Raw genomic sequence first — 22593 nt, 5'->3', positions numbered from 1 at the left:
GAACTCTGAACCAGGTGCAGTGGCGCATGCCTGTAATCCCAGCAGCTCAGGAGGCTGAGACAGGAGGATCACGAGTTCAAACCCAGTCAGCAAAAGTGAGGCACTAAACAACTCAGTGAGACTCTGTCTCTAAATAAACTACAAAATAGTGTTGGGGATGTGTCTCAGTGGCCAAGTGCCCCTGAATGCCCCAGCAACCCCCGCCCCCCAAAGAAAAGAACAGAACTCTGCCACCAATCAGGCTATGCTATGATTGGGTTTCCAGGGTCAACTTTGCGCTGTGACCACAGGATATAGAGCAGCAAGCATGACTTCACGTATCCCATAATGAGTGTGTCATTTTCCTGTTGCTGTGGCAAATTCTGGAGTCTGTATGGAAGAATGTCTTCTTGCCTTTTCCACTTGCTAGAGGCTTCCTGCCTTCCTAGCCTTGGCCCTGACCTCTGTTCCTGACCTCTGCCTCATCCTCACGTATCCTCTTTCTCTGAATCTCCTGCCCACCCTCCTTGTAAGACCTATGTGATGACTCTGGGCCCAGCTGGATCATCTAGAATTATTTGCCCAAACCAAAATCCTTCATTTTCTGGGCACCGTGGTACACACTTGTAATCCCAGCTCCTGGGGAAGTGGAGGCAGGAGGACTGCAAGTTTGAGATCAGCTTGGGCAACTTAGTGAAATCCTGTCTAAAAATAAAATAAAAATAAAAATAAAAAGGACTGGGGACATAGCTCAGTGGTACAGCACCCAGGTTCAATCCTCAACCCTCCCATAAATAAATAAATAAATAAATAAATAAATAAATAAATAAATAAATAAATAAATAAATAAATAAATAAATAAATCTGGCTGAATCAATCTACCAAAGCTATTTTGCCATATGTAGATAACATATTTGCAAGTTCCAGAGATAATGGATATTGGGAGAAAGACATCAATTGCTTATTACACTGGGCAAGGAGTATCCCTGTTGTTTATGGTTCACATTTCTTTGAATTATATGTAGGCAATGTAGCTCATTTTCTCAAGGATACATTTTCTCATTTCCCAAAGAATAGCAGCAGGCAACCTGAATGTTATACCTGTTGAGAGAGTGAGAGGGGTGGAGAAGCGGGGGGAGGAGAATGTTTCTCCAGTATGAATGAGGAAGTAATGATAGGAATAACTACTTTCTTGTCAGACATGTGGTGCATGCCTATTATCCCAGCAGCTCAGAAGGCTAAGGCAGGAGGATTGCAAGTTCAAAGTCAGCCTCAGCAATTTAGCGAGACCCTATCTCAAAATAATAAAATACATAAAAGAGATACGGGCTTAATTTAATTTTGCTGCATATGGATTTCCAGTTCTCCTAGCACCATTTGTTGAAGAGGCTATCTTTTCTCCAATATACGTTTTTGGTGCCTTTGTCTAGTATGAGATAATTATATTTATGTGGGTTTGTCTCTGTGTCCTATATTCTGTACCATTGGTCTACAAATCTATTTTGGTGCCAATACCATGCTCTGTAGTATAGTTTAAGATCTGGTATAGTGATGCCACATGCTTCACTCTTCTTGCTAAGGATTGCTTTGACTCTTCTGAGTCTCTTATTTTTCCAGATGAATTTCATGACTGCTTTTTCTATTTCTATGAGGAATGTCATTGGGATTTTGATTGGAATTGCATTAAATCTATATAGTGCTTTTGATAGTATGGTCATTTTGACAATATTAATTCTGACTATCCAAGAACAAGGGAGATCTTTCCATCTTCTAAGTTCTTTAATTTCTTTCTTTAGTGTTCTGTAGTTTTCACTGTAGAGGTCTTTCGCCTCTTTTGTCAAGTTGATTCCCAAGTATATGTGTGTGTGTGTGTGTGTGTGTGTGTGTGTGTGTATGTATTTTAGGAATTAGACCAGAGACCCTGTGCCTAACAGAAGAAAAAGTAGGTCCAAATCTTCATCATGTTGGATTGGAGGAACTTTAGATAGGGTAAAGGGGAGGGAAGGGAAGAGAGAGGAAAGGCAGGGGTATGGGGGTAGGAAATATGGGGGAATGAGATGGGCATCATTACTCTAAGTATAGGTATAAAGACACAAATGGTGTGACTCTACTTTGTGTACAACCAGAGACATGAAAAATCGTGCTCTATATGTGTACTATGAATTAAAATGCATTCTGCTGCTATGTATTACAAATGAATAATTTGTAATACATGACAGCAGAATAATTTTATAAAAAATGAATAATTTTTTAAAAAAATAAGTAAAACAAGGACTGGGGATGTGGCTCAGTGGTTAAGCGCCCCTGGAGTCAATCCCTGGTATCCACTCCCTTGCAAAAAAAAATAGCTACTTTCTGAGAACATGTGTAGGCTGTTCAAAACTCTGCTGTTGGGGGTCAGTGGTAGAGTGCTTGCCTTGCATGAACTGGGTCCAGGGTTCAGCCCACAACACCAAAGTACATCCAAAAAACTCTGCAATGTTAAGAGCTTCATGACACTGAGGTCCCATTAGCAACTCACAAGGCAAGTATAATTTTGGCAGGAAGTGACCTGAAAGTGGGTTGCTTGGCCACTTCATGCTTTTGAATATGCTGCCAGATCACGCGTGAAGGTGACAAATGGTTGTGTTAGAGCCAAACACATAAGAACACAAGTGCTGAAGTCAGCCCAGCCCAGAAACTTGGCTCTGCTGTTTCTAGACTGCCCTGTAGCTACTCACTACAAGCTTCCTCTGTCCAAGGGGGACATCTAGAGGTTGCTTTTAATGTCTCAGCTATCCCAAAGCCTTTTCCAAACCCAAGGAGGTTATATTGATTTTTCCAGGTACAGTAGAAATATATTCCAAGTTACAGAAGGACTTTAAAATGTGATGGGTTAGAAGAATAGTTATAAAGGACATTTGGGGGACAATTTAGGGTATTTATCTGTTGACAGAATGTTGGCAGATGTGATTAAGTTGTAATGTTGATTTCCTTTATCATTTGTTCTTCCTCCTCCCTCTTTTTTAAGTGCTCAGGCTGATCTTGAATTCCTGGGCTCAAACCATCCTCCTAACTGGGCTTCTTAAGTACCGGGGACTACAGGTGCTCACCACTGCACCTGGTCCAAAGTGATTTTCCAGGTGTGGTTAGGGCATTGTGCTGTGTACCAAATCTAGGAAGATGCAGGAGGAGGTATTTCAGGGTGATCTAGAAGTGGGGGAGGATGTTTGCAATCAATTTCAAATGTTTTAGCCAAAGGGAAGTGTGTGCACACCCGCAGAGACAAAGCTAAGAGGCAGGACGTCAACAGCTGGTACCAAAAAAGGTGAGTACCTAAAAACCCTGAACAAAGGTGCTTAAAATGTCACCTGAATTTGCATCTCAAATGTCACGCCTTCCCTTGTACTTGGCTTCGTTCTTTTGTTGAAATCTAGCTTTTAGGCCTTACCACCCGCCAGATTGTAATCCCTCCGGTGGTTGGTCTCTGCTCTTGGTGTGGCTCCTGCGGCACGCAGCAGACCCGCGCAGGTATTTGCGGATGCTGGAAAAGAATAGACAACTTCCCAGCTCCCTCCGGTGGCGTCTCTGTCTGGTCTTCCTTCCCCTCTTCCCAACACCCCCAGCTTCCCTGGCTGACTCACAGTTGTCCTCCAGATCCCCTGCCCTGCTTCTGGGCGCTTAGGTCATTTCCCCTGCCTCAGCACTTAGCACACAGTATAGTCTAGTTGTCTGTTTTCTTGACACAATTCTCCACTGGATGTCGGTTTCCTGGAAGACAAGGGAATTTTGTTTGTCTTTTTGGATCTGTAAACTTAGTCACTGACATGGTGTCTGGCACGTAGTGAAAGCTTAAAAAATTACTTAGTGAATGGATGGCCAACCTAGAAGGAACAACATTTGAGAACCAAACTGGAGTTCCGCTAGACTAGAAATCCCCACAGATGAATGAATAAATGTAAAACTATACACATGTTATTAATTTTACATAAAATATGAAAGTAGATGTTGGCTTTTTGCAAGGGGATTTTTATTAGGATTTTTTTTTAGGGGGAGAGAGAGAGAGAGAGAGAGAGAGAGAATTTTTAATATTTATTTCTTAGTTCTCAGCGGACACAACATCTTTGTTGGTATGTGGTGCTGAGGATCGAACCCAGGCCGCACCCAAGCCAGATGAGCGCGCTACCGCCTGAGCCACATTCCCAGCCCTTTATTAGGGTTATGGTAAAAATCTTCTTAGAAGTTTATATTTCAGCCGGGCATGGTGACAAATGCTTATGATCCCAGAAGCTCAGGAGGCTGAGGTAGGAGGATTGCAGGTTCAAGCCAACCTCAGCAATTTATGGAGATCCTAAGAAATTCAGCAAGACACTGTCTCAAAATAAAAAATGAAAAGGGCTGGGGATGTGGCTCATCCCTGGGTTCAATCCCTGGTACAAAAAAAAAATTATATTTCATAATGCTACATAATGCTAGGTTATCCTTAGGGAGAACTCTCTTCTTATTGAATTAATCTTTATACTTTTTATTATGAATTCATACTTCTCACAATACTGTCTTCTGATTAACTCATTTCAAATACACATACCTATATGTGTGTGTGTATATATATATATTTTTTTTTTTTTCCATTTTTTGGTGCTGAGCATCAAACCCAGGGCCTTACACATGCTAAGCATGTGCTCTACCACTGAGTTATACCCTCAGCCCCTACATTTTTTTTAACTTTTTATAATTCTAATTCGAACACATTATTCTTCTTGTAAAGAATAATGTCAATTTAAAGACAATGATTCCAGGGGCTGGGGTTGTGGCTCAGTGGTAGCGCGCTTGCCTAGCATGTGTGAGGCACTGGGTTTGATTCTCAGCACCACATAAAAATAAATAAAATAAATATCCATCAACAACTAAAAAAATTTTCTTTAAAGTCTATGATTCCAGATAATGTAATAAAACAGGCAAATTAGATGGTATAATCATTGGGCAACTATCTTTAGCTATGACTGTATATTTAGAAAATCTAGTATACTTAACTCTAGAGTTTTAGAATGAAGAAACAAGTTTGAGTACCAGACAGAAATAAGGATACACAGCTCTCCTTTACAGGGGGAACATGCAGGAAACTGAGTTCCAGTGAGATTTTCTTATACCTAAAGAGTACACAGTTCCACCTTACTTTCTTTTATTGAGTAGAAGAATTTGCACCAGTTAAGAGTTCAGAATTAATTTATTTATTTTTGGTATTAGGGATTGAACCTAGCTTAACCCCTGAGTTACTTCCCTAGTCCTTTTCATTTTTTGAAATGGGATCTTACCAATTTGCTGAGTTTCTGTGATTATAGGAAAGAGCTTGGCTGTGTTCAGAATTTTTTTAATGATTTTAATTAAAAAATTTTTTTTGCAGTTGTAGATGGACAGAATGCCTTTATTTTATTTGTTTATTTTTATGTGTTTCTGAGGATTAAACCCAGTGCTTCATGCATGCTAGGCAAGAGCTCTGCCACTGAGCTACAGCCCCAGCCCATGATTTTAATTTTTAAATGTGTAATTATATCAAGAAACCAAGTCTATTATTAGCATTCATAGTGCCTTTTTGTCTTGTTAACTTGAATAACTTATAAAGAGTACTTATTTTTTCATTAACTCCTTCCATATCTCTTCTATCTTTATATAACAGATTTCTATATACTAACATATATAATTGTGCTAATTGTATTCATCACTTCATGAAGTAATTGTGAAACTGAAGTTTGTTTTCCCTTAAGTGTACGCTGGATGCCTTCTGAGTTTAACATCTTTCAGCTACATTTTAAGAGGGGGTTTTTCAGCTGGGCATGGTGACCCATGCTGTAATTCCAGCTACTTGGGAGGCTGAGGAAGGAAGATCTTAAATTGGAGGCCAGCCTCATCAACTTAGTAGGTTCCTGTCTTGAAATTAAATATAAAGTGCTGGGGATGTTAGTTCAGTGGTAGAGAGAGTGCTTGTTCAACAAATGCAAGGCCTTGGGTTCTATTCCCAGTACAGGGGTATGTGTATATGAGCGTGTATAGATTTCTAGGTGTTGAGGGTTCAAGATAAAAGGTATTTTTGACCTGGCCTCAGAAATCAGAGTAAATTCTGCTATATCCATTGGTCAAAGCAAACCACAGGGACTGGCCTAGATTCAAGGAAGAGAAAGAGACTACACACTCTGAAGCACATTGGATGTCATTTGTAAATTAAACCCTTTTCTTAGCAAAAGTGGTTTTAAAGCACAGAGGAAATTCTGAATTTATGAAATCAAAGTTGGATTGTGAATAAGTTACAGTTTTAGTCCTGAAATACGTAAAGTTGTATTTAACTTGGCTATGTTTTCCTGGTGATAGCTGTTCTAAAGCAATCTTATTTCCAAAAAATGAATCATTTGTTTTTTACTTTTTTTTTTTTTGGCAACCTACACACAACTGTAAACAACTCAGGAGTAGTTATATATCCTTCCCCCTTCTCCTTTTTAGGCTCCTTATGGCCTCTTTTGAGATCATCAGTTTTGGAGAAATCACATCTAAATGATAATCCTTTTCTTCATTCTCATCCTAAATGTAATTTTCAAATTAGAAATGGATATTCTTCTTGTCACATTTGTTGAAAATATGATGTTGTGTTAGGCTAATGTTTTTTAAAAATATTTTTTAGTTGTAGACAGACGTAATACTATTATTTTATTTATTTATTTTTATGTGGTGCTAAGGATCAAACCTAGTGCCTCACATGTGCCAGGCAAGTGCTCTACCCTGAGCCACACCCCAGCCCCAAGGCCAACATTTTAAGATCTTTTCTAAGGCAGGTAACAATGGTAGTCCTAGACACATGTCTATAGAGGTTATCTTTTTTCATTTCTGAGAAGTAAAAAATCTTACGTACTTTTACATGTTTCAAAGAAACTGAAAAGTCACCGCAATCCTTTATTGTGTTCTTAGTCTACTGGCATTGCTATAACAAAATATCTTAGACTAGTGATTTAAAAAAATTTTTTTGGGGGGGGGGCTACCAGGGTTTAAACTCAGGGGTACTTTACCACTGAGCTACACCCCAGCCTTTTTAATTTTTTTTATTTGGAGATAGTGAGACCCTAAGTTGATACAGCTGGCTTCAAATTTATGATCCTCCTGCCTCAGCCACCTGAGTCACTGGAGTGACTCCATGTGCCACCATGCCAGCTAGACTGGGTAATTTATAAAGAACAGAAATTATTACTCACACAGTTCTGGAGGCTGGGAGGTCCAAAACAAAGGGCCAGCAGATTCCATGTCTGGTAAGAGCTCACTCTGTTTCATAGATGGTGCCTTCCTGCTGTGTCCTCACATGGCAGAAAGGGGCAACAACTCCTTTGGGCCAATTTTATAAGGGCATCAATACCATTCTCAAGGGTGGGGTCCTACTTATTGCACTGAGGATTAGGTTTCAATATATGAATTTTGGAGAACATAAGCATTCAGACTATAGTGATTATGAAAGCCTCAATATCGTAGTAAACAAATCATATAAACATGCACATTTTTTTGTTTTGATTGATGGATAAGTGTATCCTTTAAAATTTTTATTGGTGCATATTAATTAAACAGAATAGTGGGTTTCATTGTGCCATATTTGATATGCATATAAGCATTTGATCAATTTCCCATCTTCTTTAAAACAGTGTTGTGTATGAAGTAGCAGTGTTGGACATTTAGCAGGTAGAATAGTTTTATTTTCTAAGGCATGTTTATTAACAATGGAATTTTCCAATATTTACATTTTTTTATACCAGGGATTAAACTCAGGGGCACTCGACCACTGAGCCACATCCCTAGCCCTACTTTATATTTTATTTAGAGACAAGATCTCACTGAGTTGCTTAGTGCCTCACTGTTGCTGAGGCTGGCTTTAAACTCACGATTCTCCTGTCTCAACCTCCCAAGCTGCTGGGATTACAGGCATGTGCCACTGTGACCAGCTCTAATATTCACATTTATACTGTCTGCTAAATATGCAGATAAATAAAGTCTGGTTTGCATTGGGATGAGATAGAAATAATCTTTATTTTATTTTATGTGTTCCTCTTCTTCATTAAAATCTTCACCCAAATGGAAAAGATGATTCAAAACTCCTTTTTAAAATCTGAAGTCTCTAAAAGCTAGAAAGAACATTTTGTTGCTGCTGTTGTTCCTGTGATTTGAGGCATCATTAAAAGACTGCATGATTGCTGGTAGGACTTAAAATCATCTCTGCACTAAGGGGTCAACCCTTCTGTCATCAAAATATTTCCCTTTGTTTGCCAACCAAGACATTTTAGTTGCACCCTCTGAATCAGTAAATATAACTTTACTCAGCTTCATAGAACAATCAAGAAATGAATACAGGGCTGGGGATGTGGCTCAAGCGGTAGCGTGCTCGCCTGGCATGCGCGCAGCCCAGGTTCGATCCTCAGCACCACATACAAAGATGTTGTGTCCGCCAAGAACTAAAATAAATAAATAAATAAATAAATTCTCTCTCTCTCTCTCTCCTCTCTCTCTCTCTCTCTCTCTCTCTCTCTCTCTCTCTCTCTCTCTCTCTCTCTCTCCCTCCCTCTCTCCTCTCTCTTAAAAAAAAAAAGAAATGAATACAATAATGTATATTAACCCATGTTAGTTTGCAAGGTATGCCCAAGCTATTCAGCAGCAACTATTTCAGACTGAGCATTGGGGGTTGATTGGGGAATTGGAAAAAAAGACATTTTTTTTTTTTTGGCGGTGCTGGAAATTGAGCCCAAGGGACCTTGCCACTGAGTTACTTCCCAGCCTTTAAGGAAAAAAAAATTGTATTTACATGTTTGTTTTATTTATTTATGATGGTACTAGGATTTAACCCACCGAGCTACATCCTCAGCCCTTTTTGTTTTGAGAAGGGGTCTTGCTAAATTACCTAAGCTGGTTTCCGACTTGCCATTCCATTGCCTCAGCCTCCTGGGTCACTGGGATTACAGAAATGTTCAATTGAGAAGAAGTGCTTTTCTTTCTCATCCTGAACTTGTGAGATTATCTTCAACTCAGTGCTTTCACTGTTCGATCCCAAATTTTTTTCCTACAAATCATGCAGTATGCTTCATTTGGTTAGCCAGCTCTTTAATCCTGCTATATGGGTTCTATCTATCATTGAAATAACACAGTTGCTTGGCCTCCTTTTATAATGTTATACAGATCATGCTGGCTTAGATATTGCAATGGTTCTTTTTGATGATTTTGAACTCGCAGAAAACATGGTCAAAATAATAAAAATTAAGCTAGCACTATCTTGATACAAAGCACATTGGTTAATCCACAAGCAAAGTCAAAAACAGATTGTTACAAGATAGGTAAATTGCCTGCTTAAATTGCTTCCTTCAGAGCAAAGCAACAAGATGAGTTACCCTGAACTACTAATCAAGGTGGAAAAAACATCAGTCTGAGGCATTGGAGGGGACAGTAGCAACCAGGAGACAGAAGGCAGATAATTTATGCTGCATCCTGTTGGCCCTAAAAGCAGTATTGCTCTCAGGCTCTGGTTTGTTTTTTTTTTTTTTAGATATTCGTGGTTTCTACACCTTTCCCCTACCTCCACTAGGACTTTTCTTTTCCTGGGAATTTCCTTCCCTGTGGTTGCCCTTCTCACTCTGTTCAGATGCTCATGGCTCCTGCAAGACTTTCCCTCCTTGGGAACGCCCTCCTCATCCCACTTGGGCTCAACACCCCCTCCTTTACCCTGCCTGTGCTCTGACAGCCCATTTGAGGCTGCCCCTCTCGGTCCCAGTGTTCAAACAAACAAACAAAAGGATATAGACCAGACTAGAATACCAAATATGAGTATGTCACAAAAGTCTTTTCCTTTTTCTTTTTTGAGATGCTGCGGAATCTAACCCAGGGCCTTGTGCATGGTAGGCAAGCATACTACTACTGAGCTATTCTCCTGGCCCCATCACATTTCAAATCTACATTCTGTACTTTAATTCTGAACTTATGAGGGTAAGTAGTGTATTTAATATACACACACACACACACACACACACACATATACATACATATTTGGTTGTTGATGAAACTTTATTTCTTATTCATTTATTTATATGCAGTGCTGAGAATCAAATCCTATACCTCATACATGCCAAGCAAGTGCTCTGTCACTGAGCCACAACCTCTGCCCAAGTAGTCTATTTTTAAAATTTATATCTTACTGATACATAATAATATAAAATTATTCTTATTAATGGAGTACCATGTAATATTTAAGTACATATACTTTGAATAATGTTTAAATCAAGTTAAACATATTTATCTCTTCAAATATTTATTGTCAATTTTTTTCTCCCCCCCGCCTTTGGTATTGAGGACTGAACCCAGAACACTTTACTATTCAGTTATATCCCTAGCCATTTTTACTTTTTGTTTTGAGACAGGGTCTCACTAAATTGTTGAGGGGCTTGCTAAATTGATGAAGCTTACCTCATACTTGTGCTCCTCCTGCCTCAGCCTCCCGAGGAGCTGGGATTACAGGAAGATGCCAGTATGCTTGGCCATTAACATTTCTTTATGATGAAAGTTTTAAAATTTCTTTCTTCTAGCTTTTTGAAACACACAGAGCATTATTATTATCTATATTGTTATCTATATATTGCACATTACTGTGCAATAGTACACCAGAACCTCTTGCTCCTAACTGTAATTAGTACCCATTGATCAACATTTCCCCCATTTTGCTCTATTTACTCAGAAATGCATTATTTATTCAGAAAAAATAAAACTTAATAAACACTTAAATGTGTGTCTATGTACAATTAAAAGGAGCCAGACATGGTGACACACACCTGTAATCCCAGTGGCTCAGGAGGCTGAGTCAGGAGGATCATGAGTTCAAACCCAGCCTCAGCAAAAGAGAGGTGCTAAGGAACTCAGTGAGACCCTGTTTCTAAATAAAATACAAAATGGGGATGTTTCTCAGTGGTTGGGAGTGCCTCTGATTCAATCCCTGGTATCTCCCCTAACAAACAAACAAACACCCCACAAATGTTTAATAAGCACTTTGTGCATATACACTTTGTATATACTAGGCACTCTACTAATTCCTAGGAATACCCTGATGAATAAGACCAGTTCTCTCATTGGCTTATAGGAAGTCAGACATCCAACAAGTATTTACAACAATGTATGATAAGTGTTAGGGGTTGCTATCAAATACAGCCCTGTGAAGGCGAGGTTATCAGGGAGGTGGGAACTTTCACCAGAGAAAGGTTTAGGCTGAAAGGAGGTAGGTAGGAGTTAGCCCAGCACACGAGACAGGGACTGCATTTAAAGCAGAGGGAATATGGACAAATAAATTCAACTTCCTTTATTAGCAGAGATGTAGTTACAGTTCTGAAGTTGGAGAGGAAGTAAGGATCCAAGGAAGGTCTGGCCAGTCCTCCTAAAGGAAAAGATGGGAAAATAGCTTCTTCATCTGCACTAGCAGCTTTCTGAAGCTCTGTGAATATGCAAAGTCCTGGGTTCCATCCCCAGCACCACAAAAGACATGGTAGTTGTTATGGGAGAAGAGGCAGTCACTCAGTCACTCAAGAAAGGCATTTACTCAGCAAGGCTCTTACACTGCAATAAAGGATTGCATCTCTGCATGTGAAGAGTTGTGTTTTTTTTTTTAAGTCTCCATAAATTGCTAAAGTTTTATCTTTAGTAGTGGGAAAGTTTCTTACTAATCATTTTGAAATATTAAGCAACTCAACTTACTTTTTCTGCTGACACCATTCTCCAATTCACCAATTACACATTAGTCACTTGCATAATCTGGTCACACCACACCTTCTCCTCTGCTCCTTTCTTCTTTTCTTTTTTCTTTTTTTGCAGTACTAGGTATTGGACTTTACCACTGAACTACATCCTCTGCCCTTTTCAACTTTTCATTTCGAGACAGGATCTCATGAAATGGTCCAGATTGGCCTTGAACTTGCTCTTCTCCTGCGTCACCCTCCTGAGTCACTTGAATTACAGACATGTGCCACCATGCCCAGCTATGGCATTTATTTTGATTGAATTCTTTGCATCAATTATTATGATTGAAAATCAGCTCAAACTTAAGGGCTGGGGATGTAGTTCAGTGGAAGAGCATTTGCCTTGTGTAATTAAGGCCCTGGGTTTGATTTCCAAAACCACACACACAAAAAAAAGATTATAACATTATTGCATCAAATGGCAGATGTTTTGAATTATTATTTTTTTTTAAGGAGAGAGAGAGAGATAATTTTTAATATTTATTTTTTAGTTTTCGGCGGACACAACATTTTTGTTTGTATGTGGTGCTGAGGATCGAACCCGGGCTGCATGCATGCCAGGTGAGCGCGCTACCGCTTAAGCCACATCCCCAGCCCCTTGAATTATTTTTTTTTAAATATTTTTTAGTTGTAGTTGACACAATACCTTTATTTTATTTATTTATTTTTATGTGGTGCTGAGGATGAAACCTAGGGCCTCACATGTGTTAGGCAAGCACTCTACTGCTGAGCCACTTAAATTCTTTTTATAAAAATATATTTTGTAGTTGTTGTTGGACATGATACCTTTATTTTATTTTTTATTTTTATGTCGCGCCAAAGATTGAACCCAATGCTGGACACATGCTAGGCAAGTGCTCTACTGTGGTGAGCCGCCTCTGCCGCTTATGCAGATTATGGTCGCCATTACAAGATGGCGCTGGCTCCGCTGTGGTATGTGACAAACAACTCCTTATTTGGGAGAGTTGGCGCATGGTTTTTCAGCACCCTATGAGAAAGTTCCACGTGGCAGCTTCGCATTGGGGCTTGAGATGCTTTATTAAGGCTGGGAGGGGCATCCGAGGGATGAGTAGAAGAAATATCAAGGGCCTGAATAAACCGCCGAAAGAACATTCCGGAGTTGCGTCTTCCTTGCGGGCAAGGGGTTGTGACACTCTACCACTGAGCCACAACCCCAGCCCAGAGTTTTGAATTCTAATATTACCCACTATATGAGTTAAATTGTGTCTTCCAAAAAGGTATGTTAAAGTCCTAGTACCTCAGAATATGAGGTACTAGCATCTTTATAGAAGTAATCAGGTTAAAATGAGTTTATCCAAGGTGACTGGTGTGCTTATGAAAAGAAGAAATTTGGATACAACATGGAGAGGGCTTCTGGATGTTGGCAATGTTTTGTTTTTAAATGCTGATGAGATGACAAGGCTGTGTGTAGTTTGTGAAATTCATCAATCAGTACACTTACAAGATGCATATTTTCTCATATGTGTTTTACTATACACACACACACACATATAAACCTAGAAATAGAATATACTGCATATTTTAAAATGAGGAAGAGCTGGGGTATAGTTGAGTGGTAGAGTCCTTGCTTTGTCTGCACAAGACCCTAGGTGCAGTACTGGTACTGGCTTTGGAATCAGAGAAAATAGCATAAGCAATGGCACGGAGACTAGTGATTATCCCAGGAACTGTTAGGAGAGTGGGAAGAGAAGAGGAACCTGGGGTTGGAAGAGGTAGAGGAAACATATTCAGTAGTGGGCATAAAGATTGGTCTGGGTTCCTTCTGATTCTAAGAGTCTATGCTTTTTGATTATCCCAAGGCCATATACCTAGTTAATCAAAGAAAAAAAAGTTAAAACCCAATGGTTTATTGGAAATATGGCTATAATATTTTGCTGGCATTCCTATCAAGAGGTGACTGGCTGTAACTAACAGAATATGGCAGAAATGATGCTGTGAGAGTTTTGGAGCCTAGGCCTCTTTTGAACAGGCCCTCTTAGCATCCTGAGACCAGCATGCTATGAGAGAGCTCAGTGATGTACACTGAACTGTAGTTCATGCAAAATTCCCAGATAGAAGCCCTTACCCAGTGATTTACTGCTTCTTGTAATTCTATGGGGAATACCTTTCTTAGAAACAAGGTCTTGACAGGATTAATTGAGTTAAAATGTCATCAGAGTGAGCCCTAATTCAATATGACTGGTACCCTGATACAAAGGGCATAAAGGCACAGAACGGCTACTTTCTCAGAGCCCTCAGAAGGTTCAACTCTGCCACCATCTTGATCTTGAAGTTCTGGGCTCCAGAATAATGAGACAATAAATCTCCCAGTGGTCATTTAGGCCACATAGTCTGTGCAATTTGATGGCAGCCCTAGCCAACTAACACTATCAGTCTAACCTACTAGAGGATAAGAAAAACTGCATCAAAAAGGCACATGCTGCTGGGCACAGTGACACACTTATAATTCCAGTGACCCCAGAGACTGGGCAGGAGGATTGCCAGTTCAAAGCTAGCCTCAGCAACCTAGCAAGACCCTGTGTCCAACAGAACAAAACAAAACAAAAACAAAAACAAAAAACAAAACAAGGGCTGGGGATGTGGCTCAATGGTTAAAATGCCATGTCCCTGGGCTCAATCCCCAGTACCAAAGAAGGCACCTGCTCTACCACTGAGCTGTAGCATTTGCCCTAAATTTCCTTGCTTCATAAGGTCAGCAATCCTATTAGTTAGGGCCCACCTCAATGACCTCATTTAATTTTTTTTCTTTCTTTTTTGGTGGTATCAGGGATTGAACCCAGAGGCGTTTAACCACTGAGCCACATCCCCAGCCCTTTTCAATGTTTTATTTAGAGACAGGGTCTCACTGAGTTGCTTAGGTACTTGCTAAGTTGCTCAGGCTGACTTTGAACTTGTAATCCCCTGCCTCAGCCTTCCAAACCGTTGGAGTTACAGGCATGTGCCAATACTACTAACACCTCCTTTTAATTTGAAAGTCTGTTCCAAATCAGCCACTTATTGAGTTACTGGGGTTAGGACTTCAATATATGAATTGAGGAGGGAGGGATACAATTCAAGACATGACAGAAGGCCTGTCAGAGAAGAAACTCCAGCTGCTGGGCACAGTGGTCCAAGCCCGTAATCCCAGCTGCTCCGGAGGCTGAGGAAGGAGGATCATGAGCTCAGAGGAAGCCTCAGCAATTAGTGAGGCCCAAAGCAACTCAGCAGGGCCCTGTCTCTAAACAAAATATAAAAAAGTTTGGGGATGTGGCTCAGTGGTTAAGCGCTCCTGGGTTCATCTCTGGTACCAAAATATCAACAACAACAAAAAAAACTCCAGCTGACAGCAGCACCAACTGCTGGACATTTGAATGACACCATCATGTCCTTCAAGCCCAGTTGGCCCTCCAACTGAATATTGTTACATGAGGTGAGATCAGCAGAACTGTCCATTCCCCATAGAATTACAAGAAGCAGTAAATCACTGTTGTTTTAAGCCACAACATTTCTGCCAATGGTTTGTTATGCAGCAATGCATAACTGAAATAGAAGCATTGCACAGAAATTCCAGGCCAGTTCCAAGTCCATTACCCTGTAATTAGTGACAGGTTACATGTAAAATGGATTGTTTAGTCAGCTTTTTCATTATTACCATTGAAACGGAAGTGAGTACTAATTTATTAATTTAAAATGAATAGATATTGCTACTGGTAACATTTATATAGCACTTTGCCAATTGTTTGATGTAGTCTCTTAATAATTCATAAGGTTTTTTAATCAAAGAAATATTGAATGATAGACTCTGGGGGACTAAAAAGAACAACAAGAGGTCATTTAATCTATCTCTTTACCTTCAAAGAGAATGACTTATTCTATCCTAGCCAGATAAGAATATTCTTCTTCCTCCTTACTATCATCATCCAAAAAAGCATTTAAAGTGTTGATCTGTAAGGAGAACTGCACTTGGCACTCCATAGGCCTTTAAAGATTTAATACAATGCAGAGACAAAGCATACACAAATCCCAAAGTACTGCATGCACCAAAAGCTAAAGTAAAATGCTGTACAATACATGACAACATTTTTTTCCTCACCATTTATCTCCATAAACATTTTCAAACTAGGTAGATTCAACAGAAAAACTTAACTATATAGGCACATGCACTTATACAGTGGAAGAAAAGATTTGGAGAAACATAGTAGCTTTCAAATGTTTAATAGACTGTCACGTATGAGAAAGATTAGATGTATGCCACAATGGAACTAGGACCAGGGTAAAACACGAACAAGTTTCAAGGGGACACATTTCAGTTTATCTTTAGGTAGAACTTTTAAAATAATTAGACCTCTTCAAAATACATCGACTCCCTCACTAGAATTACCATAGAGCAGATTCCAGGAAATTGGAGTACATTACCAGTTTCTTTCCAACCCAATGACACTGAGCTGAGTGTCAAAAATTAAACACATTTGGGGGATGTAGAGGAAGGAATTCTGTAGGCTAAGAATTGTTAGCAGCTGTGGTTGTTTTAGGTGTGGGCTCTAGAGTCCCAGGAAATTGTTGGTTCTCAATTGATACTTCTGAGATTCTCTTATGAGGGAGGTGGGATCTAAGTGGAATCCTGGCTACTGTAAGGGGAGGCACTCAGGAGTCATTTTGAGGAAAACAGAATCATTACATAAGTTATGGCCACAAAGGAGACTTCTCAGAATGAGGCTTACTGAATGAAGCATGTATATCTACCACAGGAAGGGGTCCGGGTGGAGAAAGAGGAGATAAAGAACATTAGGCAGTTACAAACAAGGGAATTTTGGAAAATAACTTTGAAACATTAGGTGAAAATTTTAGGTTTTGTACGTAATGAAGGGAGGAGGAACAAGGTCAAAGGAATGAGAGAAAGATAGCGTTTCTGTGAAGAGAATTGCTTGATGCCAAAGGTGAGGAATCTAGAAAGAAAGGCCTGCAGAGAAATGATGGGAGACAGTGTCCTGCATGGCAGGGTCCACACAGAGGTAGAGAGGAGGCAGATACGGGAGATACTGTGAAAATATGGCAATCTCCTGGAAATGCAGACTTGTGAAGACAGGAGTCAGTGCGGATTGCTCACAAGCTCCCTGCTTCTGGAAAGTGTGGTCATGGCTCCTATTATAGGGACAATGAGGATCCTGAGCAACTGAAACTTGGCTAAAAGAGACTTCTCAGAATGAGGCCTACTGATTGATCCTGAGGATCCTGAGCAACTGAAACTTTCCTCAGGCAAAAGGCACCATCCCTGCTACTTTCTTCCTTTCTTTCTTGGTACTGGGGATTGAACCCACATTCCTAGCCACCACCACCTGTTTTCCTTTTATATTTGAGACAGGGTCTTACTAAGTTGCTTAGGGCCTTGCTAAGGCTGGCTGTGAACTTTCAATCCACCTGCCTCAGCCTCCCAAGTTGTGGGGTTTACCGGCAGGTGCCACCACACCTGCCTGTTTATCCCTGCTATTTTATTCTTCTTTTTATTTACTTATTTACTTTCTGGCGCTAGGGATGGAACCCAGAGCCTCACTCATGCTGGGCAAGCACTCTACCACTAAGTTACACCCCCAAGCCTCTATCACTTTTCTTCCCCTGGTTTCTGCCCATGCCCTGAGCTCCCAGCTGCCTTCAGTTCAGGTTGAGGTGGTACTACTTGGAATTGTTTTAAATGTTGAGGTGGGGCAGCGACCATTGCTTATGATAAAGAACACTAATTAATTCACAGGCAAGTCATTTTGGTTTGGTTATGTTGAAGGGAGGTAGTTTCCCACACATTTCTCTAGTTTAGCCCCCTATTCTCCATTCTGAAAGGTTCTATGTCACTCTTTTTTAGTTGTAGATGAACTTTTATTTTATGTATTTATTTTTATGCAGTCTAAAGATCAAACCCAGTGCCTCACACATGACAGGCAAATGCTCTTCCACTGAGCTACAGACCCAGCCCACCCCCATGTCACTTTGAAAATAGAGTGGAAAATATTTTACAAGATCATGCATGTTTTGTAAGTCTCCACTTAGAGGATATCTGCTTCAGTTTAGATAGGATCTCAAGTAGGGGAATCTGTATATGCAAAACCAAAGTGTTATGTAATGATTCACTTGCTGGTAGCCTGGTGATACCAGGTAGGAATGAATACTAATGAGGGATATATGATTCCTCACCTTTTCATTGGTTGGTTGGTGTTTTTGTTTTTAAGTACATGCAGAGTAGCAGGTGGAGGGGGCTCACCTGAAATAAATATTGCAGAATTTGTATATACAAAGAATGTAAGTAGATACTACTGGAAAAAGTCAATCTTGTGAAAGTTAATGGACCCTGGGAAACATTATTACATTTTTTGTACTAATAGTATATGCTTATATGACACTTTTATATGCCAATATAAATACTATTTTTTTTTATACTGGGGATTAAACTGAGGAGAGTTCTACCACTGAATTATACCTCTAGTCTTTTTTATTTTTTATTTTGAGATAGCAAGGCCCTTGGTAATGTAGTGAAACACTAAGTTGATGAGGCTGGCCTAGAACTTGCGATACTCCTATCTCAGCCTCCCAAGTTGCTGGGACTACAGGCATGCACCATCACAAACTTGGCTTTAAGTACTTTATATTTATTAACTACTTTAATCCTCATAATAGCCCTGTAAAGTAGGTACTATTTGTGGTCATCATGTTATAGATGAATTGGGACACAAAAGGTTAAGTACTTTGTTCAAGATCAAAAGCTAATAAATATCAGAGTCGAGTTTTAAATTGAAGCAATCTACCTTCACAGTCCCTGCCCTCAACCACTGTACTATATTACACTCACCTATTATTACATGTCTTGTATGAATTAGCAGAAAAACCAAACCATTATCCCAATGTTGAATCTCTCAGATAACAAAATCAGACAATAAACCAAATTCTCATCTATAATCATCTTTATCCCTTGTGATTGATTTTTTTTCAGTAGTTGCAAACCATTAGACTTAAAAGAAAGTATTTTATTTACTTATTTATTTGAGATAGTGTCTTTCTATGTTGTCCAAGTTGGCTTTGAACTCTTGGACTCAAGTAATCCTTTTGCTTTAACCTCACCAGCAGCTGGGACTTACAGGCATGCACCACTGCCCACGGCAAAAAAGACAAAACAAAACAAACAAAAAACACAGGAATTGTATCCAAATGAAAATTCAGGTTCTATCCAGTACTAAGACATAGTGCCTCTGTTCCCATTTTCCCATTTTGGGGGTTAATTCAGTTATTTCTGGTCATACCTGGATGGAAGTAGAAAATTTTCTTTTCTTTTTGACAATGTAGTGTTTTCAAAGTGCTCTTATAATAGAAAATACCCATGCCACTTCATGTCAAGTCACCAGGGTCCATGAAAATCAGGTAAAGGAGAGCTACATCCACCTTATCCCCAAACCTACCCTCCCAGGGGTTGTTTGGCCCTTCTTTAGAATGACTTCTATCCTTTTTTTTTTTTTTTTCCATTCTGGTATTGGGGATTGAATCCAGGGCACTCCAACACTGAGCTATATCCCCAGGCTTTTTTAATTTTTTGAGACAGGGTCTGGCTATGTTGCCCAGGCTGCCCTTGAACTTCCAGTCTTCCTGCCTCAGCTTCCAGAGTAACTGAGATTACAGGCATGTACCATCTTCTCCAGCTCCATTCTCTTTAATTTTAGGCAAAAAAAAAAAAAAAAAAAATCTTGTGGTACCTCCAGTAACTGGTAATTTTAATAAAGCAAACAGGGAAGCTAAAAGAATAGTGGGAGACTAATCATTATCAAGTTGAAATTTTTTTTTACCATAAGATTTTTTTTTATTTTTTTAGTCATACATGACAGCAGAATGTATTTTGACATATAATACATACATGGAATGTACATACATCAATCATATTGTCTATTCTATTATGCTGCCCTTCGTATCCCCCCTACTGCTCCCTTCCTTTCTCTCTATCTCAAATTGAAAATTTAAAAACCTGGATGGCTATTTAGATACAAGAATGCACAGCGGAAGAAGGATGGTGAGTGAATTGCATACCAGGAAGTGTGTGTATAAGAATCACTTCTACCTAATTCACTCCCTTTAGATGATATTAAGATAATGATGGGTGAGTTCTGACTCAAAAACACAGATATGTATTTTTCTCTCCTTTGCTATCAAAAAAAGGCCTGACCACGTGTACAATAAGCATACCAGTAGGAAGATTAATTTTACTGTCCAGCATGGTAAGAAAGACAGAAATAGTGGTTAGAGACATGGTAAAGCAGTTTAAAAAGGAATTCATGGTAATATGAGGAAATGGACTGCAATTGCTTTGCCAATGAGACTGTAGAGTGCACATACCCAGACAATTGCAATTTAACATCAAGAACTAATATCAAAACAGTTAAAACTAACCAGGAGCCTTGGCATCAGCCTGTAATCCCACTGACTCTGGGAGGCTAAGGCAAGAGGACCGCAAGTTCAAGGCCAGCCTTAGTAATTTAGGGAGCCCTTTTCTCAAAAATAAAAAATGAAATACCGGGAATGTAGCTCAGTGGTAGCTCCTCTTGGGTTCAATTTCCAGCATAAAATAATAATGTAGCACCGTACTATCTTCTTGTGCATTTCATACAATTTTAGTTTGACTCTAGGTGTGCTACCAACAATGGTGTTTAAAGAGATCCTCCTGGGTATCTGAGGGATCCCGGTTGTACCGCGGAGAAGCTCAGGCTTCTAAAACCCCAGCTGTGTTTGCTACGGAGATGCGCATGTGGTGGGCACTCAGCCCTGCTCTGATTTGACAGGTGGAGGTGGGACAGGGCAGGCCAGAGACCTTCCAACCCCGAAAGGCTGTAGGTTGTGCAGCTGGACGTGGGAGGCTGAGGGACCCAGAGACCCGTAGCTCTCAGCCGCCGCAGACGAGCGGACGAGGTGGGACCCGGGCGCCCCCTGCGCGGCAGTCTCGGGGGCGGGGCCGGCGGGAGGTCCGCCCTCCGGGTAGCGGCGGTGACTGGGCGGGCGGGGGACGCTCTGTCCCACGCTCGCCCAGTGCTCGGTGGTTTAAAGATGGCGGCGGCGGCGTTGGGGGCGCGGAGCCGCCGGAGGGGGAGGGAGAAGGAGAATCTCTGAGTAGCCGAGAGGTAGCGCGGCGGCTGCCGTGAGGAGTCCCGGCGCGGAGCCGCCGGCGGCCGGGCCCCGGGTCTGGGCTGGGCGGGAGAGGCCGGAGCCGCGCCTGGAGCCCGAGGCCGGAGCCGAAGAGGAATGTGACCAGGGGTCGGCGGGGGCGCGGGAGTACGCAAGAGCAGGGATGGGGCAGCAGGTGGGCCGCGTCGGGGAGGCTCCGGGGCTCCAGCAGCCCCAGCCGCGCGGGATTCGGGGCAGCAGTGCAGCCAGGCCCTCGGGCCGCAGGCGGGACCCGGCGGGGCGCACCACGGAGACCGGCTTCAATATCTTCACCCAGCATGGTGAGTGTGTCCGGGAGCCGACGCGAGGGCGTGGGGGAGGCCGGGGGTGGGGTCGGGGCGGGGTGGGAGGCGGACAGGCAGCCCTGGGGGTTCAGGGGTGGAGGGGTGCCCGAGAGAGGGGGCGGAATCCGCTGCCATCTGGGCCAGTCACGGGAGGCGAGTCACACCCCTCCCCCTCCCGTCTCCAGCCTGGCTGGCAGCTCCTGGGGGCGGAGGAGAGCCGTGGGCTTAGGCACCGTGTATGGGCTGTCCTCTACCGTGGGACGGGGGCGGTGGAGCTGGAGGACTGTGGATGGTATCCCCGGGGGAGGGAAAGGCAAGGGAGGTAGGAGATGAGTCTGGGAGATGGGAGGGTAAACCGGTTGTTAGCATGGGAGGCGGAGTTGTGCCCCAAGGGATTGGGGAATAGGACTGAATCTTAGGAGATTGTGGCATATAAGGTTATGTGTAGAAATCAGGCAATGAGCAGCGTCAGAGTGGTGAACTGTGAACATATCCTTCTGTAGGAAAAGTAAGGGAAGCATCTCATCATTTTTGACATTTTTGTTTTGCTTTTCAAACTAGAAATGAAGGGCTTTTCCAGACCATACACATGTTCTGCGCCTTCGAGTAGGACACATGATTCTGATATGGTTGGCAGGGGCTGTGAGTTGGTGGGCATGATTTGGGTTTTGTGGCTGTGAACAAGAGTTTGTGTGTCTGTATGTGTGTGTATGCATGTACATACATACACGCATATATTCTCTATGTAATCTGGGACCTATTTTGCCTTATTTCTGTATTTTTAGAAGAGTGTCTCCAAACACTTATGTCATACGGTCTTAGCAAAAATTAGAGCATGCTCTCTAATAATTTGTGTTTTCATTATATATTACATAACTTATAAACATTTAGAGGAATATAGAATGAGATGGCTAGTTGCAGTGGTGCATGCCTTTAATCCCAGTGACTGAGGAGACTTTAAGTAGAAGGATCACAAGTGCGAGGCTAGCCTCTAATTTATTGAGGCTCTCAGCATCCTAGCAGGAACCTGTCTCAAAATAAAAAAGGATTGGTTATGTAGCTCAGTGCTAAAGTGTTCTTGGGTTCAATCCCCAGTGCCAAAAAAGAAAAAAAATAAATATAGACCTGGGGGTGCAGCTCAGTGGTAGAGTGCATGCTTAACATGTGAGGGGCCCTGGGTTCAAACCCCAGCAGCACTACTATGAATAACAAGAGTTTTAAGGCCAGGTGGTGGTGCATGCCTGTAATCCCAGCTACCCTGGAGGCTGAGGCAGGAGGGTTGTGTGTTCAAAGCCAGCCTGGGCAACTTAGTGAGATCCTGTCTTAAATAAAGGTACAAAAAAGGACTGAGAATGTAGCTCAGTAGCAGACGC

The 22593-nt window shown here is 41.3% G+C and overlaps 1 protein-coding gene across 3 annotated transcripts in view; it reads left to right on the top strand.

The window, feature by feature from the left end:
* The first annotated feature begins 20764 nt into the window (after positions 1-20764).
* The window catches only part of Abl2 (ABL proto-oncogene 2, non-receptor tyrosine kinase), a 115620-nt gene continuing 113791 nt past the window's right edge, over positions 20765-22593 (top strand). For 2 of the 3 annotated variants that reach the window (XM_078022382.1, XM_078022379.1), the window contains exon 1: positions 20765-21217. In XM_078022382.1, coding sequence (XP_077878508.1) covers positions 21061-21217 — 157 coding nt within the window. In that variant the 5' untranslated portion in view covers positions 20765-21060. The remainder of the gene's footprint in view (positions 21218-22593) is intronic. The other variant, XM_078022380.1, reaches the window with a different exon arrangement.

Source organism: Ictidomys tridecemlineatus, chromosome 10, assembly GCF_052094955.1.
Source record: "Ictidomys tridecemlineatus isolate mIctTri1 chromosome 10, mIctTri1.hap1, whole genome shotgun sequence".
In the NCBI taxonomy this organism is placed as follows: Eukaryota; Metazoa; Chordata; class Mammalia; order Rodentia; family Sciuridae; genus Ictidomys; species Ictidomys tridecemlineatus.
This window is presented reverse-complemented; position numbering and strand designations above follow the sequence as displayed.